This window comes from Vigna unguiculata, chromosome 3 (assembly GCF_037176805.1).
Source record: "Vigna unguiculata cultivar grain cowpea cultivar isolate G323 ecotype 2 chromosome 3, ASM3717680v1, whole genome shotgun sequence".
Lineage (NCBI taxonomy): Eukaryota > Viridiplantae > Streptophyta > Magnoliopsida > Fabales > Fabaceae > Vigna > Vigna unguiculata.
Genome location: NC_140794.1, coordinates 50,692,995 through 50,713,392, shown reverse-complemented (window position 1 = coordinate 50,713,392; position 20,398 = coordinate 50,692,995). Strand labels below are relative to the sequence as shown.

Below are 20,398 nucleotides of genomic sequence, written 5' to 3'. Positions count from 1 at the left end.
CTGTTTAATTTTAACTCCACATTTATTTGAATATATTTTATTTTATAGAATTAATTTATTTACAAAAGATATTCATTTGAATAATAATAATATTATTATTTTTATTATTATCATATAATACTAATTATTATAATAATTAAAATTGAAATTATATATATATATATATATAAAGAGGGAGGGACAATAAAATAATTTTAGTACGATGCCTTTCTATGCACTTCTCTTCATTTTAGAGAGTGTCAAAATTTGCAATTCACCTACAAATCTACACTCTCAAGACAACGCAAACAAACAGATCCAAACACGTTTTCAAGTCACTTTCCATCTGCATGAACAATACTCATGCGGATCCAAACACAGCATAAGAGACAATGTGAGAATGTATTTTTTAATGTCTTTGTTTTTTAATATCCGTCTTTCAATTTATCTCTTTATCCTTTTTGTTTCTCTTACACTTTCTTGATGATTTACCTTATAGTCAGAAACAAAATCCTAATTTCTTTCATTACAAAAATCTTTATTAAGTTAATTTTTATTTTATTTTTTTATTATAATTTTTCATAACATACTTAATTTAAATAATATAATAATACATAAATATAATTTAAAAAATATAAATATATATATATATATAACATTTAAAATAAATAAAAAATTGGGGAGTCGTGTCATCACTAAGTTCCGTCTGTGCTTGTAATCATAGTAATTTTTTTAAGGTTAAATATGTTTTTGGCATTTCAATTTTTAGTAAAAATTGGAATTAATTCCTTTTAGAAACCTTGAACCACTGTAGCCTCTTATCTTTAGAAATGAGTGGATTTAGTCTTTTAAACTAAATTTTGTTAACTTTATTTTACGTTTCAAACGTGTTTCTCAGCTAATATTGAAGCGAACATGTATTAAACAATATAAACAAACAAAAATACTATAATGAAATGTGTTTAAAACGTCAAATAAGCTTAAAAAAATTGGTTAAAAGTACTAAATTCATGCATTTATAGAGTTGAGAGAGTAGATTGGATCGAGGTTTTTAAAAAGAACTAATCCTAATTTTCACTAAAAGTTGAAGAACCAAAAGCATATTTAACTTTTTTTTAATAAAAAATATTCAAATACTCAATTACTTTTCATGTGACTTTTGCTCTTTGGAAATATCACCGTAAGTGGAATATGGATAAATAGATTTGATAAAGTGAATATTAAATTTTATAATTTTGGACCATATGATCTACTTTTTGTTATTGTATGTCACATTTATTAAAACTGATATTTGACGCTTACAAAAATTCTTTTATTTTCATACTTTTTATTTTATATGTGTTTATGATACAAATACAAGATGACTAATTTAGTCAAAGTTGTTCGAAAAAGTTGTAAAAAATCTTCTTTTAAAACGTTTGACTCTAGAAAATACTTAGATTTATTATGAAGTAGAGCTTTTATTATTAGGTACATTTAGATAATTTAGATAACATATATCTATATATGTTTTATGTTGTTTATATATGTACTTATGTATATTAAATTATATTATAGTTATCGCTACAAAAATCTTCCCGCACAAATATACAAATATCTCTATATAATGATTGAAGCGTTACAATAAGCGTCAAATTGCATCTAATGTCTCGAGCCTTCCTAAGAACAAGACCAATCAATTGGATTTCGAACGTTGAAGATCTGTCATAAGGAGATAAGTTCTTTGAAACAAATTCTTGATGAAACAAAATCGCTTCCTAATTAAGTAGGTCACCTAAACCATCACTCTGAAATAACTTGGATAGCAAGTGAAATCCTTTAAAAATTAAGCATATTAATCATGTTAATATTACTGAACATGAAAAGACAATAAAAAGTTTGCCACATATTATTTATGAATAGAAAGTTATTAAGACAAAAAAGGACACTTTAAATATGTGATCATGATTTTCTAAAAACCTTGACTAAAAAAAGACGTATTTTTCTTTAAATATTTATTTGAATATCAACTTGTCATTAAAGATGGTAAATAAATTTGTCTTCATGAATATTATCCAAATTTATTCTTATTTAGACAGAAAATTTTTGTATTGATTGGGTATAGATACAAATATGGATAATTCTCGACTTTTTAAATAAGGTATGGGGATTGATATGAAAAAGTACATATGTGTCCCGTCTGCATGTCCCCATACACGCCATAGTATTTGTCCCCGCCATATTCCCGTCCTCACTTAAATTATTAAACTTTCATAGTCAATTTAGTAACTTTATATATATATATATATATATATATATATATATATATATATATATATATATATATTACTACACACTTTTTATTTTTTAATTCTTCTAATTGTTTGTCTTTTATGAAATTCATTTGTATCTCCAATATATTTTTCATCACATCATAACCTTTATTCAATTATGTTCAATTAATGTATGTTAATTAAATATTTTTTATGTCTCACATCTGAATATTTCTATTTTTTTAATATTTTTATTTTTCTTTCACATAAAAAACGTTTAACACTCTCAATTCAAGTGTTCGATAGCATAAATCTTTTCATTTTACTAAGTAATATAAAAAAGATTATTTTTTTGTCTACTATTATTAATTTTTGTTTCATTTGAAAAACTCTATTGTTTTGCTAAAAGAATTTTCATTATTACTAAACCATTGATATTTAAAAAGTTTTTTTTAGATCTCTAATGTATTTTTCATCTTATCACACCCTTAATTATATATTTATTTTCCTTTGTAATATTTCATTCAATCATATCTCAAATTGTTTCTAAGATACATATTTGATAATTTTTTAATATTTTTATTTGTTATTTATTTTTATTGTGTAAATACTATTTTGTTATATTTTATATAAGTTTTTTTTCTAACTCAATATCAAATTGTAATTTCGTCACTATAATTGTATAAATATATTTTATTTACTATAATATAAAACATTATATAATTGCTATGAATTTTTTTTATCACCATCCAACATATATTGAAGTTCAAAATATACAAGATCTAATTTAAAAAATTTTTATTATTGGTTTAATTTTTATTCCATGCATGATTTTGATCAAGTCATGTATTATAATTTTTATTAGTGTAAAGAAAGAGAATAATTAGAATTTAAAAAATTGAAATAAACCAACATTTAAAATATATTCTAATTTGAATATTTGCTTTTTTTTAATATTTTTTTAAAAAATATTTTTAAATTTTAACAACTAGGTTTCATTAATGTTTGCAAATTTAATAAATATTTTGGTTCTCATGAAATTTTATTTGGTATTCTAATTTAAAATGTATACAATTATAATTTCTTTCTAAATATTTGATATCGAAGAAACAACCCTTCACTTAATAATATTTTATAATATTATATTTCTTTTACCGTAATTTTATATTATTTTATAAAAATTAATTAATATTGAAAGAGTAAGAGATTGACTATAGGTATGGATATAAGTATATACCCGTTATCCAGTAGAAATAGAGATGAAACAAAAAATTGATACCCATTTGGATGTAAATATTAAAATGGGAATGAATTTTTTTTATAGAAATATATATATTTGATTGCAAAGCCCGTCCCCATCTCACCTTGTTGCCATCCCTATTTGACATGGCATAAAATACTTGCTTCGCCACTGATAAATGAAATTAAAACAGTATAAATTTCACTATGACGTTTAAATAATAATTAAGTTAATAATATTTTTTATAATTTTTCACGTATTTACATATTTTTATTGTATAGTTTAGCGTAGGTATTTAAATTTAATTTTTAGAAAATGGTAAGTTAACAATACATTGGAATTCAATGAAGATACGATTGTTAATATATTTCAAATAAATTAAATGTCATGAATGAGTGACATTCATGGGACAATGATTTTCGATTTTATGAGATGATAGATGCATTACTTGACAATCTACTTTTAGAAATATTTTGATTATTAAAATAATTAATTTTTATATTTTAAAGAAAAAAGAGACTAAAAAGTAAAATATTGAACATAAAAATATCTGTAAAAATTTATTAGATGTCAAAATAATAGTATAAAAATCAAAAAATTGAAAAGATGAGTTTACACTTTTACTATAAGAAGTAAGGTGTCTCACAAGTGCTAAAATCATTAATTGACATGTACAAGCTTTGTTGCTCTGTTATGCCGAGAAGTAATGAAAAGAAAGAAAAGACGAGCGTATGGATATATTCCTATGAAGATTTTCTATTGCATTGAAAAGATCGAAGAAAAATTACCAAATTCCTGAGATGAAGCAGATGCTCCAGAACAAAGTTGACACTGTCTTTCAATAAGTAACCACAATATATGTATCCTATCCTGTACGAACATGAGCTTCTTCGCTTGTTCAATCCACGTTCTTGTCAACAGTTTCGTATTCACAGGGCAGAAAATTTCTAAAATGTATTTATTAACATCTCAGTTTTGTTTAGAATGTGTAGAGACTTTCACACCTATCACTTTGGCGCCATGTCTTCTCTTATTTCGACTGCGCCTGGATCTAGATGTTCTGCTCTTTGTAGAATGCTTAGTCGTATGTTCATTGATTGGGAGTTGACGAGGATCATCTGGCCATGGAGTACGTTTTGATGGGACTGTGATGTCCAGAGGAGGCTCAATTTTCCATCTGCATCAAATTGCATCGAATGCTCAAGATATGTTCATATGTACAGAAAACACGGCAATTTTAACTCCCCAAATTCCAGAAGATATCAACGGATACATATTACCACTCCTCAGGAAATAAAAACTAAAATTAATACTGAACTTTATTACTTCATTTTTTTAAAGAAAAATACACTTATATAGTTTTTAGAAAATCAATGTATTCATTTATGTCCCAACATCATATTATATAAAGACATAATATAAAAATTAATTCATAATATGCATTAATAATTCCACCAAATATGATCTTTATAACACTTAATTTTCCTTCTTTTGACCTCCTTATCCATGCTATCATTAGCCTCCAGTTCACTGGACCTTGTCCTTACATGGCCGGAGAGAAAGTTAAGTACTATTTGGTTGTACTAATGAAGTAAGTTGCTTGAATCTAGGTAATGAAGAGAAGAGGACTCACCGAGCAGGGAATTTGCTGTCTGTGCGAGCTTCAACCCGCAGCCACCAGAGCAAAACATGGCGTCCACAACTGCCAAGTGGTTCAACCACGGAGGTGTCTCTGAGCAGAGACAGGGGACTTTCTATATCCTCATCAATCTCATCCAACACTTGAAGATCCTTAATCCATTCTGGCCTATCATCAAGATCCCTCCAAAGCAACCTAGAATTCAACACAAACCCAGCCCACTCAATCTTTCTGGGAAGCACAGGTGCCAGATCATCTATGTAAACTGCACTTTTTCCAACATAGCGCAATGGTTTGAAGGTATGCCACCCAACAAGATTATTGGTCGCATTACAAGCAGGACCTTGCACCGGTATTGCTGAGGCCTCCTCCGCACCACCTGAATGAACAAGAATTCCAATCGAAAACGCACCAACCCACTTCACATTTTGAATCTCATCAAACAACTCCATGCTATGCATATTGCTATCATCTACAAACATCACAATCCCATCCAGCCTCTCGTTGCTCACAATCCTATTCCACCACACAAAAAATCAATCATACGTTTTACTTAACAACAAACTAAATCTTTAAACCTCCAGTACAATTGTTTCTAACTTCTTTTGGTTTGAAGTCATTAGTATTCTGCACACTACACAATTCACGATTTTCCTTGAGCTAGAACTATTATGGACAAATTTCTCTTACAATTTGCTAGTAATTGAGCGATTATTTCTTATGCGCCAATTAGCGGGAAAACAGTACCAGACGAATTGAAAATTTACGCATTAGAATTTTCAATAAAGGGAAAGCTGAAATGTTGACCTCAAAGCATGAAGGCGCATTCGAGCCTCCAATTTGTGTCTTTCATCCCAAGAAATCGGCATTCGGTGATTGAAGCCGACGTGGATGGTTCTGAGTCCTGACTTGGCGATGATGGAAGCAGTCTCATTGGTGACTCGTCCAGCCTCCACCACGATCCAAATGACATCGTACGGCACGAGCATTAGCGAGTGCATCACGCAGCTTAAGTGAAGCTTCTGGAAGGTGCGCACGTGGGTCGGCGTGACTGCAATAACCGTTTTCGCTTTCTTCACTCCGAACAGTGCCCTCTGCTCCCTTTGAACTCTCTCGATTATGCGGTACGCCTTCATCACCTCCTCGGGATTTGGATGCGGCCATGGCCGTACTTGGATCCCGTGCCGCCCAACCAGCACGCGGCTGCCGGCGGTCTGGTTCGCCTGATTCGCCATCGGTTTCGTGGCAAGGGAGGAACGCACGACGAGCGGAGCGGGGATTTCGCCGCCACGGAACGCAGAGAAGTTTGTTGAGGTAACTGAGAAGAAGAACAGGTAGACGAGGCGGGAGAAGCGGAAACCGAGGACGACGCTGATGAGGCAGCAGGCGGCGTGGAGGAGGAACGAAAAGGTGGTCACCGGAGACTTACCGGAGGCTTCGCCGGAAGATTCCAACGGCAAAGGTGCTCTGAAGCTGTTGCTCCGGCGGTTGATGTAGCTCTGCTGCCACGCCGAGAACTTCATTTTGCCTCTCTAGTTCAAAGAGAGAGCAAAGAAGGTAGAAGATTGCGCCGTGATGGAACTTAGTATTCAAAATGATGAGTTGCTTTGGAGTTAGAATCATAAAGAAAGAAAGAAAGAATGCTAACATGAAAACAGTAGTGAAAGAATGCTTAACGTTCGATTGAATTGAATCGATTCATCTTTTCTTTATTTTATTTTGTTATTACTTGATATATTATTTAGTTTATGGACAATTATTATTTTGCTCCATCATCCTACTTAGTTGTTGTTGGGATTAAGGTGATATTTGGGACTTTAGTGATAATACAGGGGTACAGGGATACTACCAAGTGTTGCCAATTTCTATTTAATGTTTTTATGATAAACGGTGCTGGTAAATTCAAACTTTATTTAATGTTTGATAATAATGGTGTGCGTAAATTCGTTTCTTTCTCATTGGTTTGATCTTTTTAAAAAATTAAAAAGAAACACTTACAATCATACATTTTAATTTCATAATAACTAAGTAGTATTTTATTTCTTAATTATATAATTAATGCTACTTAAATGTCTCGAATAAAATAGAATAATGTTAACAAAGTGTTTTTTTTTACCAAGGGTGTATTTGACTCATTATTTCAATTAATTAATATTTTATTTAAACAAAGTTATTTTATTTGAAAAAAAAAAGTGGATCTTCGGAACTATTTGCAATGATTGATTATGATAAAGTTTGTAGGGGTAAAAAAAGTGCTTTTAAAAAGATTAACTTCACTTGAATAAACAAATCAAATTATATATAGTAAATTCCTTAGTTATTTTATTTATCATTTACACTCAATTGCATACTAATAATAGTTTGTAAAAATGATTGCAGTTCGTTTTTTTTTTAATAATTAAACTGGTGTTAAAATCTTATGCTATTATCTATAACAATAACAAAGAGGATTCCCTCTTTTGTGTCCACATTTCATAATACCAATTCTATCCTTTATAATATGATTATTTATTATTTTTTAAAATTAATGGTTCTTTTTACCTATTTTCTATAAAATTGTTTATCTTATTTTTTTTATTCATCAACAATTAACTTTTCTATTCATTTCACTTTATTTTTAACATTTCACTTCATTTTTAACATTACATTATTATCATCTACTAAGATACTATTATTCATAATTTAAAAAATGCGTATACACAGGCGCGATAGCGCCTGTGTGTACGCACAATAATAGGATTCTCTCTTTTGTGTCCACATTTCATAATACCAATTCTACCCTTTATAATATAATTATTTACTATTTTTTAAAATTAATGGTTATTTTTACCTATTTTCTATAAAATTGTTTATCTTATTTTTTTTATTCATCAACAATTAACTTTTCTATTCATTTCACTTTATTTTTAACATTTCACTTCATTTTTAACATTACATTATTATCATCTACTAAAATACTATTATTCATAATTTAAAAAATGCGTATACACAAGCGCGATAGCGCCTGTGTGTACGCTAGTATATGTGAAATGAATAATTTTGAAATATGAGAACTAACATTCTATATTCTTAATTTGTGAAATGTGAGAACTTAGAAATAAATTCTTTTATAGTAGAAAGGAAATTTTTTTATTAAAAATAGAATTCATTTTTTTCATAACAGAATAAATTTTTGGATCTTTAAAAAGGTTTTTTTTTTTAATTTGACTTTATTCCTTGTCTTTTTCAATATCTAAGGTCATAAAATCAATCTTTGTGAAGATTTCTATGGGATATCTTAATCAATTTCATCTTTAGCTAGATCGAAAGTGATGGAGCCATGTAGGGAAAAACAATAGTAGGCATATTCTTTAAGGTAAGAAAAAATAATCTCTTTAAAAATTTTAATGTTTTATGGTTGAATTCAAAATTTGTGGTACAAATAATGTGTTTGTTTGTTTGTGTAAGATCGAGAATATTTGTAAGAAGAATGAGTTTAATGAATACTATTAATAGTGATAGTATTTTATAAATAGAAAATGTTAAGAGAAATTGAATAAATGTGTTTGATTTGAACTGTAAATATATAAATACTAGCATTTTAGACTATGTAAAGCACATGTTTTTTGAAATAAAAATTTATTAAATATTTATAAGAATGTATTTTATTATATGTAAAAATAATAAATTTTATGAGATATTTATTTAAAATAATAATTAATTAAAATAGTGAATAATAAAAAATATTATGATAAATTTGTTTATAATAATATACATTGTTTTTTAAATATTGGGATTTAATTTAGAATATATGTTAAGTTTATGCATGTGTCAGAAAAGTATTTGGATAAATAAATAATTGTTATAATTGCAAGACTTTAATTATTATTATTTTTTTCAATAGAAAAGGAAACAAATAAATTTTTCCAGTACCGTAGAAACATTTATAGATAGGTGACCCGCATGTGCCAAGACTATAGACTATGAATATAATTTAAACCTAAGAAATTGATTTATTTTAATTTACTTTTATTTATTGTCTTTAAAAAAATGTAATAATATATAAGTTCAACCTAGTATTTTGACTCCTGCAACGCACATTATTTTTAAGGTAAATGATTTTTTCTTTATAGTAATTGGTAAAAGAAAGTTAAAAATAGATATTAATTTTTAAACAATGATGATAAATATGATTTAAAATAAAAGACATCAATTTGACCATATTACCATATTTGTAAGTGAATGTAATAATCTTGAATACTAACTGTAATAATCATTGTTTTGTCATATTTGTAAGTGAATGTAATAATCTTGAATACTAACTGTAATAATCATTGTTTTTTCATAAAATTTCAACTTTGTTAACATTTATGTATGTAGCTTTTATAAACATCCATACACAATTTAATTGTTCAGAAAGTCACTATAATCTTGTCATATAGAACTTATACAATTTTATTAAATGTAAAATTGGATTCAAAAACAAAAAACAAAAGAATATAATACAATAATTAACAAATAATCATAATGGTATAAGATTAATTTGTATATCTCTTATTAAATATTTTTAAATAGGAATGCAACATTTATTTTATTTATTTGTAATTAGAAACTAAAATAAATATAAGATTAATGTGTTGTCATGACAAAGCACAAACATATAGGAATGTCTCCTTTGAAACATGAAAGACATGCTAGAATAAGAAGTCAAGTTCGTTATTGGTATGAATATTTTATCACCAACATTTTTGCGTGTTATTACTGTGGTAAAGATAACATTTTTTTCCAAATCATTGACTTACAATCTTGTAATATTACAAAAATCATTTGATTGATTAATATTTTTTAAAATCATGATAAGTATACCAACTTTCGATTTAATATGATGATTGAGAATCCTGAGTATTTAATATCATTGAAAAATTCTAGAATATACCACTTATCTTGAATTTCTTAATCTTGGTCAGATCGATAATTTTAAAACTGGTACAAAAACAATTTAAAACTAAAATTTTCATAGTTTAAATAAAAATTATGAAAAGTACAATTAAATTTAATAATAAAAACACAAAGATGTAAAACAATAAGTAGCATTAACGTGATGTTGCTATAAAAGTGTGGGGGATGTGATGTAATATTGTTAGTCAGCAGTAAATTTATATTTAAGTGACATTACATACCGGGATATCAAATAACTTTATAACTTTATACTTTTTAATTACGGTAATAATGTCTGATTGTAACAAACAATAGTAATATTAGAGATAGTAACGAGGTGGGAATGAGTTTGATTATCTTATATTTATTTTTATCGAAAAAATTTATCTTCATTTTCATTTTCAAATCTAACTAGTATAAAATTTTTGTCTTATCCTCATCTTCACCGGATAAGGAGTATATTCTCGTACCCATACTTATACCCATTTTTCTTTATTTCAATATTAGTTAATCAATTTTTATATAATAATAAAAAATTACGGTAAACGAAACGTAACATTATTAAATCTTATTTATTAAGAGAATAATTGTTTCTACGATATCAAATTTATAACAATATATAAATATATACTCTCTTTTGTGTCCACATTTCATTATTTCAGTTTGATCCTTAATAATTATTTTAAAAATTAAATTTTATAAATAGTTTAGCTTTAACCCTTATTCTAAAAACCTCTTTTGTCTTTAATAGTTATTTTAAAAACTTCTTTTGTATAAATATTTTATTTTTCGAATTTTATATTTAACAACTATTTTAAAAATTAATTATATATTTCTTATTGATCGTAACTAAAATTTCAATGCAAATTAAAAAATACAAACACACAGACATGATAACGCCTGTGATCTCGTAAAGAAATTATAATTTACTAGCGTAAACACAGGCGTTATCGCGTCTGTGTGTACGCATTTTTTGAATTATAATAATAATTGATGATATTGTAATGTTATTAAGTTAATAAACAAAATAAAAATAAAGTAAAATGTATGGAGAAAATATGAGAAAAATAATTGTTGATAATTAGTAGGTGAAAAAATAAAAAGGAGATAAGTAAATAGTTTTATAAAAACTTGTAAAAGTAACCGTTAATTTTTTAAAATTTAATAAATAATTAAATTGTAAAGGGTAAAGTTAGAATTATGAAATGTGGACACAAGAGGAAATCCCCTTTGTATATAGTTATAGATGCATTTCAAATTAGAATACCAAATAAAATTTTATGAAAACCAAAACATTTATTAAATTTGCAAAAATAATGGAACCTAGTTATAAAATTTTAAAATATTTTAAAAAAGATATAAAAGAAAAACAAATATTCAAATTAAAATATATTTTAATTTTTTAAATTCTAATGAATCTCTTATTTGTACACCAATAAAAATTATAATACATCACTTGATCAAAATTATGAAAAAAAAATATTAAACTAATAATAATAAAATTGTAACATAGATATGATATCTTTTGAACTTCAATATATTTTGGATGATGAAAAAAAATTGACAATTATATTAAATTTTTATATTATAGTAAATAAAATTTATTTATACAATTATACTGACAAAATTATAATATGATTGATAATGAGTTAGAAATTAAAAAATAATAATATAAATTATATCAAAATAGTATTCTACATGATAAAAATAAACAACAAATAAAAATATTTAAAAGCTATCAAATGTGTGTCTTACAAATAATTTGAAAGACTATTAAATGAAATTAAAAGAAAACAAATGTATAATTAAGCGTATGATAAGATAAAAAATACCTCAGAGATGTAATAAAACTTTTAAAATATCAACATAATGAATGGTTGAGAACTAACCAAATTGTTTTAGTAGAACAAAAGAGTTCTTCAAACAAAACAACAATTAATAATAATAAAGTAAATAAGATACATTTTTTTTATATTATCAGTAAATGAAATGTTATGCTATTAAACACTTAAATTGAGAGGGTTAAACATTCTTATGTGAAAGAAGGAAAATATACAATAAATAAAAATATTAAAAAAAATAAAGATATTAAAATGTGAGACATAAAAAATATTTAATTGACATACGTCATTTGAACATAATTACATAAAGGTTATAATAAGATGAAAAATATATTAGAGATTTGATTGAATTTTTTGATAAACCAAACAATTGAAAGAAAAACTATGTAGCAATATATATATAAACCTAAGGTTACTTAATTAATTGTGAATATTTTAATGATTTAAATCAGAGCGAAGTATGATGAGAATGAGTATTATGACGGGTATGGAGATGAGAACAAACAAATATGTACATTTTCATATTTATTCTCACATTCAATTGAACAAGTCGGAGATTTTTCATATTCATATTCATACTTCGTCAATGTGGAGATTTTCGTCAAAACGAAAATAAGTTTGGACAATACTTATATAAACGGATTTATTTCTGATCCCTTAATAACATGCGTTTTAGCATATATTTTTTGTTATTACATATATTTTATATAATTTTGAGAAAAAGAAATTGAACTTCGTTGAGATTTACTTAAATTTTATTCAAATAAGACTATAAAATAATATTATAAATGTTGTTAGTTTTTTAAAGATATAAAGCATAGTCTGACGCATATCACAGCCTATCAGCTTCGTAATTTCTTTCATTTCCCCTCATCATACCATTTTGTCTTTATATAAATAAAATAATTGAGTTTTCTCACTAATTGATTAACACAACAAATTATTCAAGAAATTTCTTTATCTCGTTAAAATTATAGTAACAGTATACGTATATAAAGGAACAAAGAGTAAGTTAAAACAAAAGCCATGTGGGTGCATAACTCATTACACTGAATTTACTGGTTTGGTGGAGGGATAAAAAAAACAATAAAAAAATGAGTGAAAAAAATGTTTTATTCAAATAAAAAAAATTCTTATAAAAAAAATTCTTTATTATTTTTCAATTGATTATTTTTTATTATTATAATAAAAGTACATTTCTAATCAGTTATGTGAGTAAAAAACATTTGATATTTGAATAACATAATGTGTGGTATATCTCCATTTTTGTTTATTTTTTCGGTAATTCCGTCATGAACTTTCTGTTATGGGACCCAAGGTAAGAGAAGTGAAATCATCACAAAGGCCTTTACATATTGTTTGTTTTAAGTGTAAAAAGTGAGAGAGTAAAGAAAAACAACAAAAATAAAAAAAAAGTGAAAACTATAAATAACGACATGAGAAGGACACATTGACTTTTGTAGAAAAATAAAGAAGTAATATGCAAAACAATACACAATCAAATATGATTAATTTTCATAAATAATTCATAAATATTTATATAAATCTAAACTATATATTAATATTTTATTAATATTTCCATTTTATAATAATAATATAAAATTATTAAATATCAATACATGTATTTCATTTTTCCTTTTCTTTTATTTAATCTAAAAGAAACTTTGTTTTTTACTTTGTTTTTTCTTTTAACTCTTCCTCAATTTTTATCACCCCATTTAAATCAAATATTAATCTAACTACCATCTCGTCTTCAACTATTTGACATAAACTCTTTTATACAAATTAATGGAAGCAAATATAAGAAAAAGTTCTATTAATATATCCATACCCAACGACTTTTATATGGCAAACCTTGGTTAATAAAATCTTAAAAAAACGATTTTGAATAACACACGCTAGAAAGCATTACTACTGAAAACTATTTCCCCTGTACACATATATAATATCAGTATCAGAAAATAGATAAAAGGAAATTGTAGTATGAAAGCAAAGAGAAACGAAGGAAAGTGACAATTACTATGGGTGTGGTGTGGCGTCAATCAAAGTCAACAATACCAAATGTAATGCAAATGCAAGTGTAATACAAATGCAAATGCAGTCAAAACCCACCCCCATCAACCGCTTCCATTCCCATTCCCACACATTGCCATTCACCACACGCCTGCTCCTCCAATACAACAATCCTCGCTTCAATAATAACCCCGTGGCCCCCACTCGCCAACAAAAGGTCAACGTCCTCCACTAACTTCACAAAATTTTCAAAATTAAGGCTAAATCAGGTTTCTTATTTAAATGAGTCAGGCCTGGAGGAACTAAAACATTTTTATATTTCTCTTATTCACAAAATGATGTTCAAAGTTTCTAAGATGCGACTCAAAGCTTATTTAAGAGCGCAAGACCTCTTACCTAAGCTTTGGAAAGCTATATCGACAAAAAAAAAGAGAGTATTAAAACTGATTTAGAAAATTAAGTTATTATAAATTATTATATATGATGGTAATTGAATTTGAACAGTTATTTATTTTTAATTTTAAAAATAGAATATTAATAATAATTTAGTAATTAAAATGAGAAGAAGGCGTTTTGTTTTGTCCGTTTGATTGTTATTGGTTATTGGCATGGGATGGCACTAAAATTTGACGGAAACAGGGTAACGTGACAGTCCAGTCACCTAGTGGACCAAAGCAGCCGAATCTATAGCACCCATTTTGACCATAACCATAAGCTTAACCATTCCCCACCCTCCTCCTCCTCCTATTATTTTCTTTCACTTTGTCAACCACCACCTTCTCTCTTAATCCCTCTTCTCCCATGGTGTAGTGGCCACAACTATGGCCGTGGAGCTCATGACAGGCTACAGAACCACCACTTTCACCACCAAAGCAGAGGAAAATGCCGTCCAGGAAGCCGCCTCCGGTTTGGAGAGCGTCGAGAAGCTCATCAGACTCCTCTCTCAGACTCCCCAACAATACAACTCCTCCAATCAAATAGCAATCGACTGCAAGGCCGTCGCTGACCTAGCAGTTTCCAAGTTCAAAAATGTCATTTCGCTACTTGGCCCAGACCCAAGCCCAGGCCCATCCCCAACCCCAACCCCAACTCCAACCGGCCACGCCCGCTTCCGAAGAGCTCCTCTTCCTCCTCCTCCTCCTCCGCCGCCTTCCTCACAACCCTCCCAGCCTCCCGTCTTCCACGCCACCCCTCTGCACCAAATCCCCAAAACAGACACCACCCTCAACGACTCCTCTTCCAAAACCATTTATTTCTCCTACCCCTCCCCTGCAACTTCCTTCATCTCCTCCCTCACTGCCGACGTCCACACCAAACAACCCTCTTCCTCCTCGCCGCCTCCGCCGCCGCCGGGCTCTTTCCACATAACCACTCTCTCCCACGTCTCATCCGCCGGGAAGCCTCCCCTCTCCTCCTCCTCCTCTTTCAAGAGGAAGTGCAGCTCTGAGAACTTGCCTTCTGGAAAGTGCGGTAGCTCCTCTAGCCGCTGTCATTGCTCCAAAAAGAGGTATCTCAACGACTATACCTCTTTCTTCCGAATTACTTTTTTTTTTCGTGACTCAATTTGAACTCGCTCCATTTTTTTTTAGTTGTCTATTTTGGTTTTAGAAATAGATGCAATTTAGTTTAGATGGTTTGTTCTGAAGATTAAGGTTTTGTGTGGCGCAGTAGGAAAATGAGGTTGAGGAAGGTGGTGAGGGTACCGGCTATAAGCTTGAAGATGGCTGATATTCCACCGGATGATTATTCTTGGAGAAAGTATGGACAGAAACCAATCAAAGGATCCCCTCATCCAAGGTACTACGTGTATTATTATGGTTTTGGTAATTTGGTAATTTGCAGACATGAAAGTTGACTCTTGAATTTCAAAACTTAAAAGTAGACCCAATTTATTATTGGTTTGCTTTTATGGTGGTTGTGAGGACCTAGTTTGAATGTTTGAGGAGTGAGGGGTGCTGATAATTTTTAATTACAGGGGTTACTACAAGTGCAGTAGCGTGAGAGGGTGTCCAGCGCGAAAGCATGTGGAGCGAGCTTTGGATGACCCAGCTATGCTGGTGGTAACCTACGAGGGGGAGCACAATCACACTCTCTCTGCGGCTGATGCTACTAACCTTATTCTTGAATCATCTTGAAGGTGTATCGGAAACGTAACCATTAATCAGGTTTACAAGATTTCAACGGGGTAATTATGGGACTGTTCAATACCAACTTTACTCTAGTCAGGGCATTAATCTCGAAACAAATTAGTGGGGTGTTCCTTTTCCCTGTACAATATTATTGGATTCTTCTTACTTTATTTTTATTTTTTTCTCATTCTCTTTAAGGCTGAATCATTGTGAATCCGTTGCTTCATTAAAAAAGAAATTGTAAGGTGGTGGTGGATTTGAATCTGAAAATTAGGAAAGCAAGTGGGTTTTGGTTTTATTCCTTTTAAGCTTTGCTTTTTGGTGAATGTGGTTTACTTTATCTTTGGTGCTTATCTTGGATACTCATCATTTCTGAACTTTTTGTGGGATGGATGGATTTCCATACTCAACGGGTTTTCCTTTGAATTTGTTTGATAAGAGTAAAGTGAAGAAAAAAGCAATGAAAGGGACCTAGTCAAAGAATTGGACAGAAGAGGACGGACATGTCGTGTATGAGACGGTTGACTAAGTAAGAGAGAGAGAATGGAAGAATGAGTGAAGGTGGGTGATGCGTTAGAAAGAGGAAAGTGTTAAGAGAGTTTTTAATGCATAAATGGTTGGAGGGTTTGGGTTGTGGAAAAAAGGGTAGGGTTGCATTGAAGAGAGAGGTTGTGTGTTGTGGGAAAACCGAAGGGAAAGTCAAAATGGGTGGGTGTGGAATTGATAAGTTATAGCAGCGAGAAGGGTCCTACCTTGTTACCAATTTTGTTGTTTTGCTAGCTTTGCCTTTGCCTTAACGTCAACTTTGTTGCGCTCATAGGGTCCCCCTTCGCTCATTCATCATTATCGATTTCATCATTCACTCACACATGTGCCTCCCTCAATCGATCACCATTCATTTTCACATCTTCTTTTTCTTCCCGTTGCTTCTCTCAACTCATTTCCTCACTATCTTCTCCATCTAAATCTCACTCTTCATTCTAATATTAACCTATGCACCTATTTTATTAACCATTTTTTATTTTTTTCCCGAATAAATTCGACGTTACTGGTACCTGTTAGCTACATACATAACACGTTACTTCTACGAAAAGAGAAGCCGTATGTGTTAAGCTCAAAGTCGTATAAAACCTGTCAATACTATAAATCGATAATGGAAATTTCAAGGTCTTTTCACATGTACCTCAAAATCAATACATAAATCCACCACTCATTATTTTATAAAGATCAATATTAGAGTTGGTTTTATAATTATAAGAATGCAAATTCCAGGTTTCCTTTTTAAACTAATAATAGTTCTTTATAATTATTGTAAAATATGCGTAAAATAACGCAATAATTTTAGATTGCGTCTTTATCTCTCTTCAAACTTTTATTCCTTGAGTTAGAATTCCCGAGAAGACAATTTTTCTTCCCAGATTATTATTACATATTGACTCGCCTAATAAGACAACTCTGTGTGTACATCAGAGCCACAAAAAATCGTTCACACGTTTACACGATGAACAGATTTTAAAGATGACAGATAATAATAAAACTTCTACAAGAACTTGTTCAGATCGGATAAAAAAGAAAGAAAAATATTACAGCAACTTAACCTGGGGTAAGCCAAATTGTAGGTTCTGCAGATGACAATTATTACCTTGTGGTTGATGAAGCGCTACAAAAATACAAACCAAAATTTATATATATATATATATATATATATATATATATATATATATATATATATATATATATATATATATATATATATATATATATATATATATATATATGAATTAACCGACCAAAGAAAAAGTTAGGACAAAAACAAGATAAAGCCATAAAAAGTGAATTGTGAAACATGTTACTCATTTTTTTTAAGTCATGTGGTTGATCTAGGAGAAATAATGTAATATACAAGGAAATTTAAAAGTATGCAATGATTATCAAATTTTCCAAAATGGTGCCAAACTTCCTGCTAGATTATTTTTTTTCACTTGGATTGAGTTGAAAATAAATTTTCATAAATAGTTCTTTGTTAGAAAAATTCAAGTTGGTCTTATATATTTTTGTCCTAAATTATACTATCTTTTTTAGTTTTATGTTTTGTGATGTTAAGACTAAGATAGTTGGCTGGTGTTAAACTCAATACCAGTTGGATTAATAAACCTAATGTCAAATAATATGATAAGTATATAAGATGCCGACTTGATCGATAATTATTAGGGTAATTATACATAAAAAATAATAGGTCAAATAACAAAAAGAAGAGGTTAAAGACATAATATTGGAGTAAAGAAGTAAATAGAAGGTTGAGTAATCTAGACAGTTGAAGAAGGATGAGCATAAAGGGACTCGGAGAATTAGAAAAGAGGGAGATTACTTTGAATGTTTTTAACTTATTGGTTTTAGTATTTTTTTAGTTAGAACATATCTATTACCGAATACAATATTTAACATAAAGATGTATATTTAATCATTTCCCTTTTAAACTATGAAAATGAATTTTGAATCAATATCTTTATGAATTCAATGAATGATTGTAAAACCTAAAATTAGTTGGTCACGATTAGCTTGAAGACAATACTTGTAGTTTAATTTTTTATATTTAGATATTTCCAGAAACAGTTAATCAAATAATTTTATAATTTGTTTAAGAATAAAGAATACAAAAGAAGATGTTTGAATGAAACTGTAAACAATGTGATACACGGTAATCTAAACCCTCAAATAAGCAAATATAACAATAAAAACACAAAAGGAGAAAACATTGTTTGATGGTCAATGTTTCCACCAACCTTGGGTGTCATGCTTATGTGTAACTGATGGAGAGTCAAAGTGACGATGAAAAAAAGACTGAACGAATGGTATTAAAACGTGAAAAAAAAGGGAAGACTAATGCTACTATGACAATATGACAACGTTTGTGTATTAGGGTTTGATATGTTCTTTTGAAAGCGTGTTTTTAGTTTAAGAAATCCAGAAAATCTCCCACCAAAATGCTGAGCTTTCAACCGACCTTTAATTCTTTATGCCTTCAAAAGCTGATAAGGTGATTCATATTTGAGTCATGTCACTAAACACCCTTGTAAACCCTAAAAAAGTGTAAGTAAGTTTAAGATGGTAGTGGGAGTAGGAAGTGGAATCAATTACGATTTAAGAAAGTTGAATGAAATTGGATTTGGTAGCTCCACTGCGATTTAATGGTAGGAGATCTTTGTATCGAGAGGATTCAATTTCACCACTGCAAACATCATCTATAAAATATGGGTATTTCTTTTACTTTTACACCCCCCTTAGTTTTCATCTCTATACAATGCTTTTTATCTTGGCATTTCTAAAACTATTGAACTTTCTAGTCTATCCTTGTCATTGGAAGGATTAGTCACAAAGCTTGGGATGATGTCTCAAACATTCTGGATGGAAGAAGATTGCCAAAAGACAAGACGCTACAAAAATAATTTAAGGGTTAAATATGTTTTTGGTCCCTCAAGTTTCAGTGAAATTTGGAATTAGTCCCTTATCAAAACTTTTGACCAATTTAGTCCTCCATCTTTCAAAATGCATGAATTTAGTCCTTTTAACCAAATTTTGTTAAGTTTATCTGACGTTTCAAGCGCATGATAGTATTTAAGTTAACATTGAAGCAAAAATGTGTCAAACAGTATAAATAATTTAAATACTATCATAAAATGCGCTTGAAATGTTAGATAAACTTAACAAAATTTGGTTAAAAGGACTAAATTCACGCATTTTGGAAGATGAATGACTAAATTGGTCAAAAGTTTTGATGAGGGACTAAACCCAAATTTCGCTCAAACTTGAGGGACCAAAAACATATTTAACCCATAATTTAATTATACAGTCCAAAAATCATATAAGTGACTTTTAAATTTGCAATCTAGGATAAATTTCATAAATCTAGAATAAATTTTCATAAGAATTTTTAAATTGTACAATTTAAAAATTATTTTTGGATATAGAAATTTATTTTGTATTGCACATTTTATAATTTATTATTTTAAATAACTTTTAGATCCAAAAATCTAAAAATAACTTTAAGGTATTGTTAGATGGAAGTAGGGATGTCAAAAATATCCGTACCCGTGGGTATCTGCGGATAAAATCCGCAATGGGTAGGAAATGGATATTAAAAATGGATACCCGCTACCCGTGGGTACGAGTATTTTTGATACCTGCATGTTAACGGAACGAGTACGGGTATCATAGTATCCGTATCCGTGGATACTCGTACCCGCTAAACTTTAATTCACAAAAATAATCAATATATTATATATTAGTAAAAAATATTTTGTCCTAATTTTTTATAAGCTGCACATATTGTCTTCTGTCTTCATTCTTTCAACTCCAAGTATTGGTACGATGTCTTCTTCCAAGTACAT

At 29.0% G+C, this 20,398-nt stretch overlaps 2 protein-coding genes across 3 annotated transcripts; one reads left to right on the top strand and one right to left on the bottom strand.

Moving 5' to 3' along the window:
• Positions 1-4,203: 4,203 nt before the first annotated feature.
• Positions 4,204-6,809, bottom strand: LOC114176382 (beta-1,4-xylosyltransferase IRX14-like). The gene is made up of 3 exons (XM_028061422.2): positions 5,918-6,809; positions 5,105-5,626; positions 4,204-4,648 (listed from the first exon to the last, which is right to left on the bottom strand). The coding sequence occupies exons 1-3, from the start codon at positions 6,631-6,633 to the stop codon at positions 4,441-4,443; spliced, it is 1,446 nt and encodes a 481-aa protein (XP_027917223.1). The 5' UTR covers positions 6,634-6,809; the 3' UTR covers positions 4,204-4,440.
• Positions 6,810-14,541: 7,732 nt separating this feature from the next.
• On the top strand, positions 14,542-16,308 carry LOC114179303 (putative WRKY transcription factor 15). 2 transcript variants are annotated; one of them, XM_085671522.1, is made up of 3 exons: positions 14,542-15,388; positions 15,553-15,678; positions 15,857-16,308. In XM_085671522.1, the coding sequence occupies exons 1-3, from the start codon at positions 14,703-14,705 to the stop codon at positions 16,014-16,016; spliced, it is 972 nt and encodes a 323-aa protein (XP_085527648.1). In that variant the 5' UTR covers positions 14,542-14,702; the 3' UTR covers positions 16,017-16,308. The 2 variants fall into 2 exon arrangements, with proteins under 2 accessions (XP_085527648.1, XP_027921394.1); XM_028065593.2 differs by having other exon boundaries at positions 14,550-15,388; positions 15,550-15,678.
• Positions 16,309-20,398: the final 4,090 nt, after the last annotated feature.

What these genes read in the sequence shown, in the direction of transcription:
- LOC114176382 (XM_028061422.2), bottom strand. Translation starts at nt 6,633, where the DNA reads ATGAAGTTCTCGGCGTGGCAGCAGAGCTACATCAACCGCCGGAGCAAC. An exon ending in ATGCGCCTTCATGCTTTGAG is followed by an intron (nt 5,627 to 5,917) that starts GTCAACATTTCA and finishes GTGGTGGAATAG; the next exon opens with GATTGTGAGCAACGAGAGGC. An exon ending in GACAGCAAATTCCCTGCTCG is followed by an intron (nt 4,649 to 5,104) that starts GTGAGTCCTCTT and finishes AATTTGATGCAG; the next exon opens with ATGGAAAATTGAGCCTCCTC.
- LOC114179303 (XM_028065593.2), top strand. Translation starts at nt 14,703, where the DNA reads ATGGCCGTGGAGCTCATGACAGGCTACAGAACCACCACTTTCACCACC. An exon ending in TGTCATTGCTCCAAAAAGAG is followed by an intron (nt 15,389 to 15,549) that starts GTATCTCAACGA and finishes TGTGTGGCGCAG; the next exon opens with TAGGAAAATGAGGTTGAGGA. An exon ending in AAAGGATCCCCTCATCCAAG is followed by an intron (nt 15,679 to 15,856) that starts GTACTACGTGTA and finishes TTTTAATTACAG; the next exon opens with GGGTTACTACAAGTGCAGTA.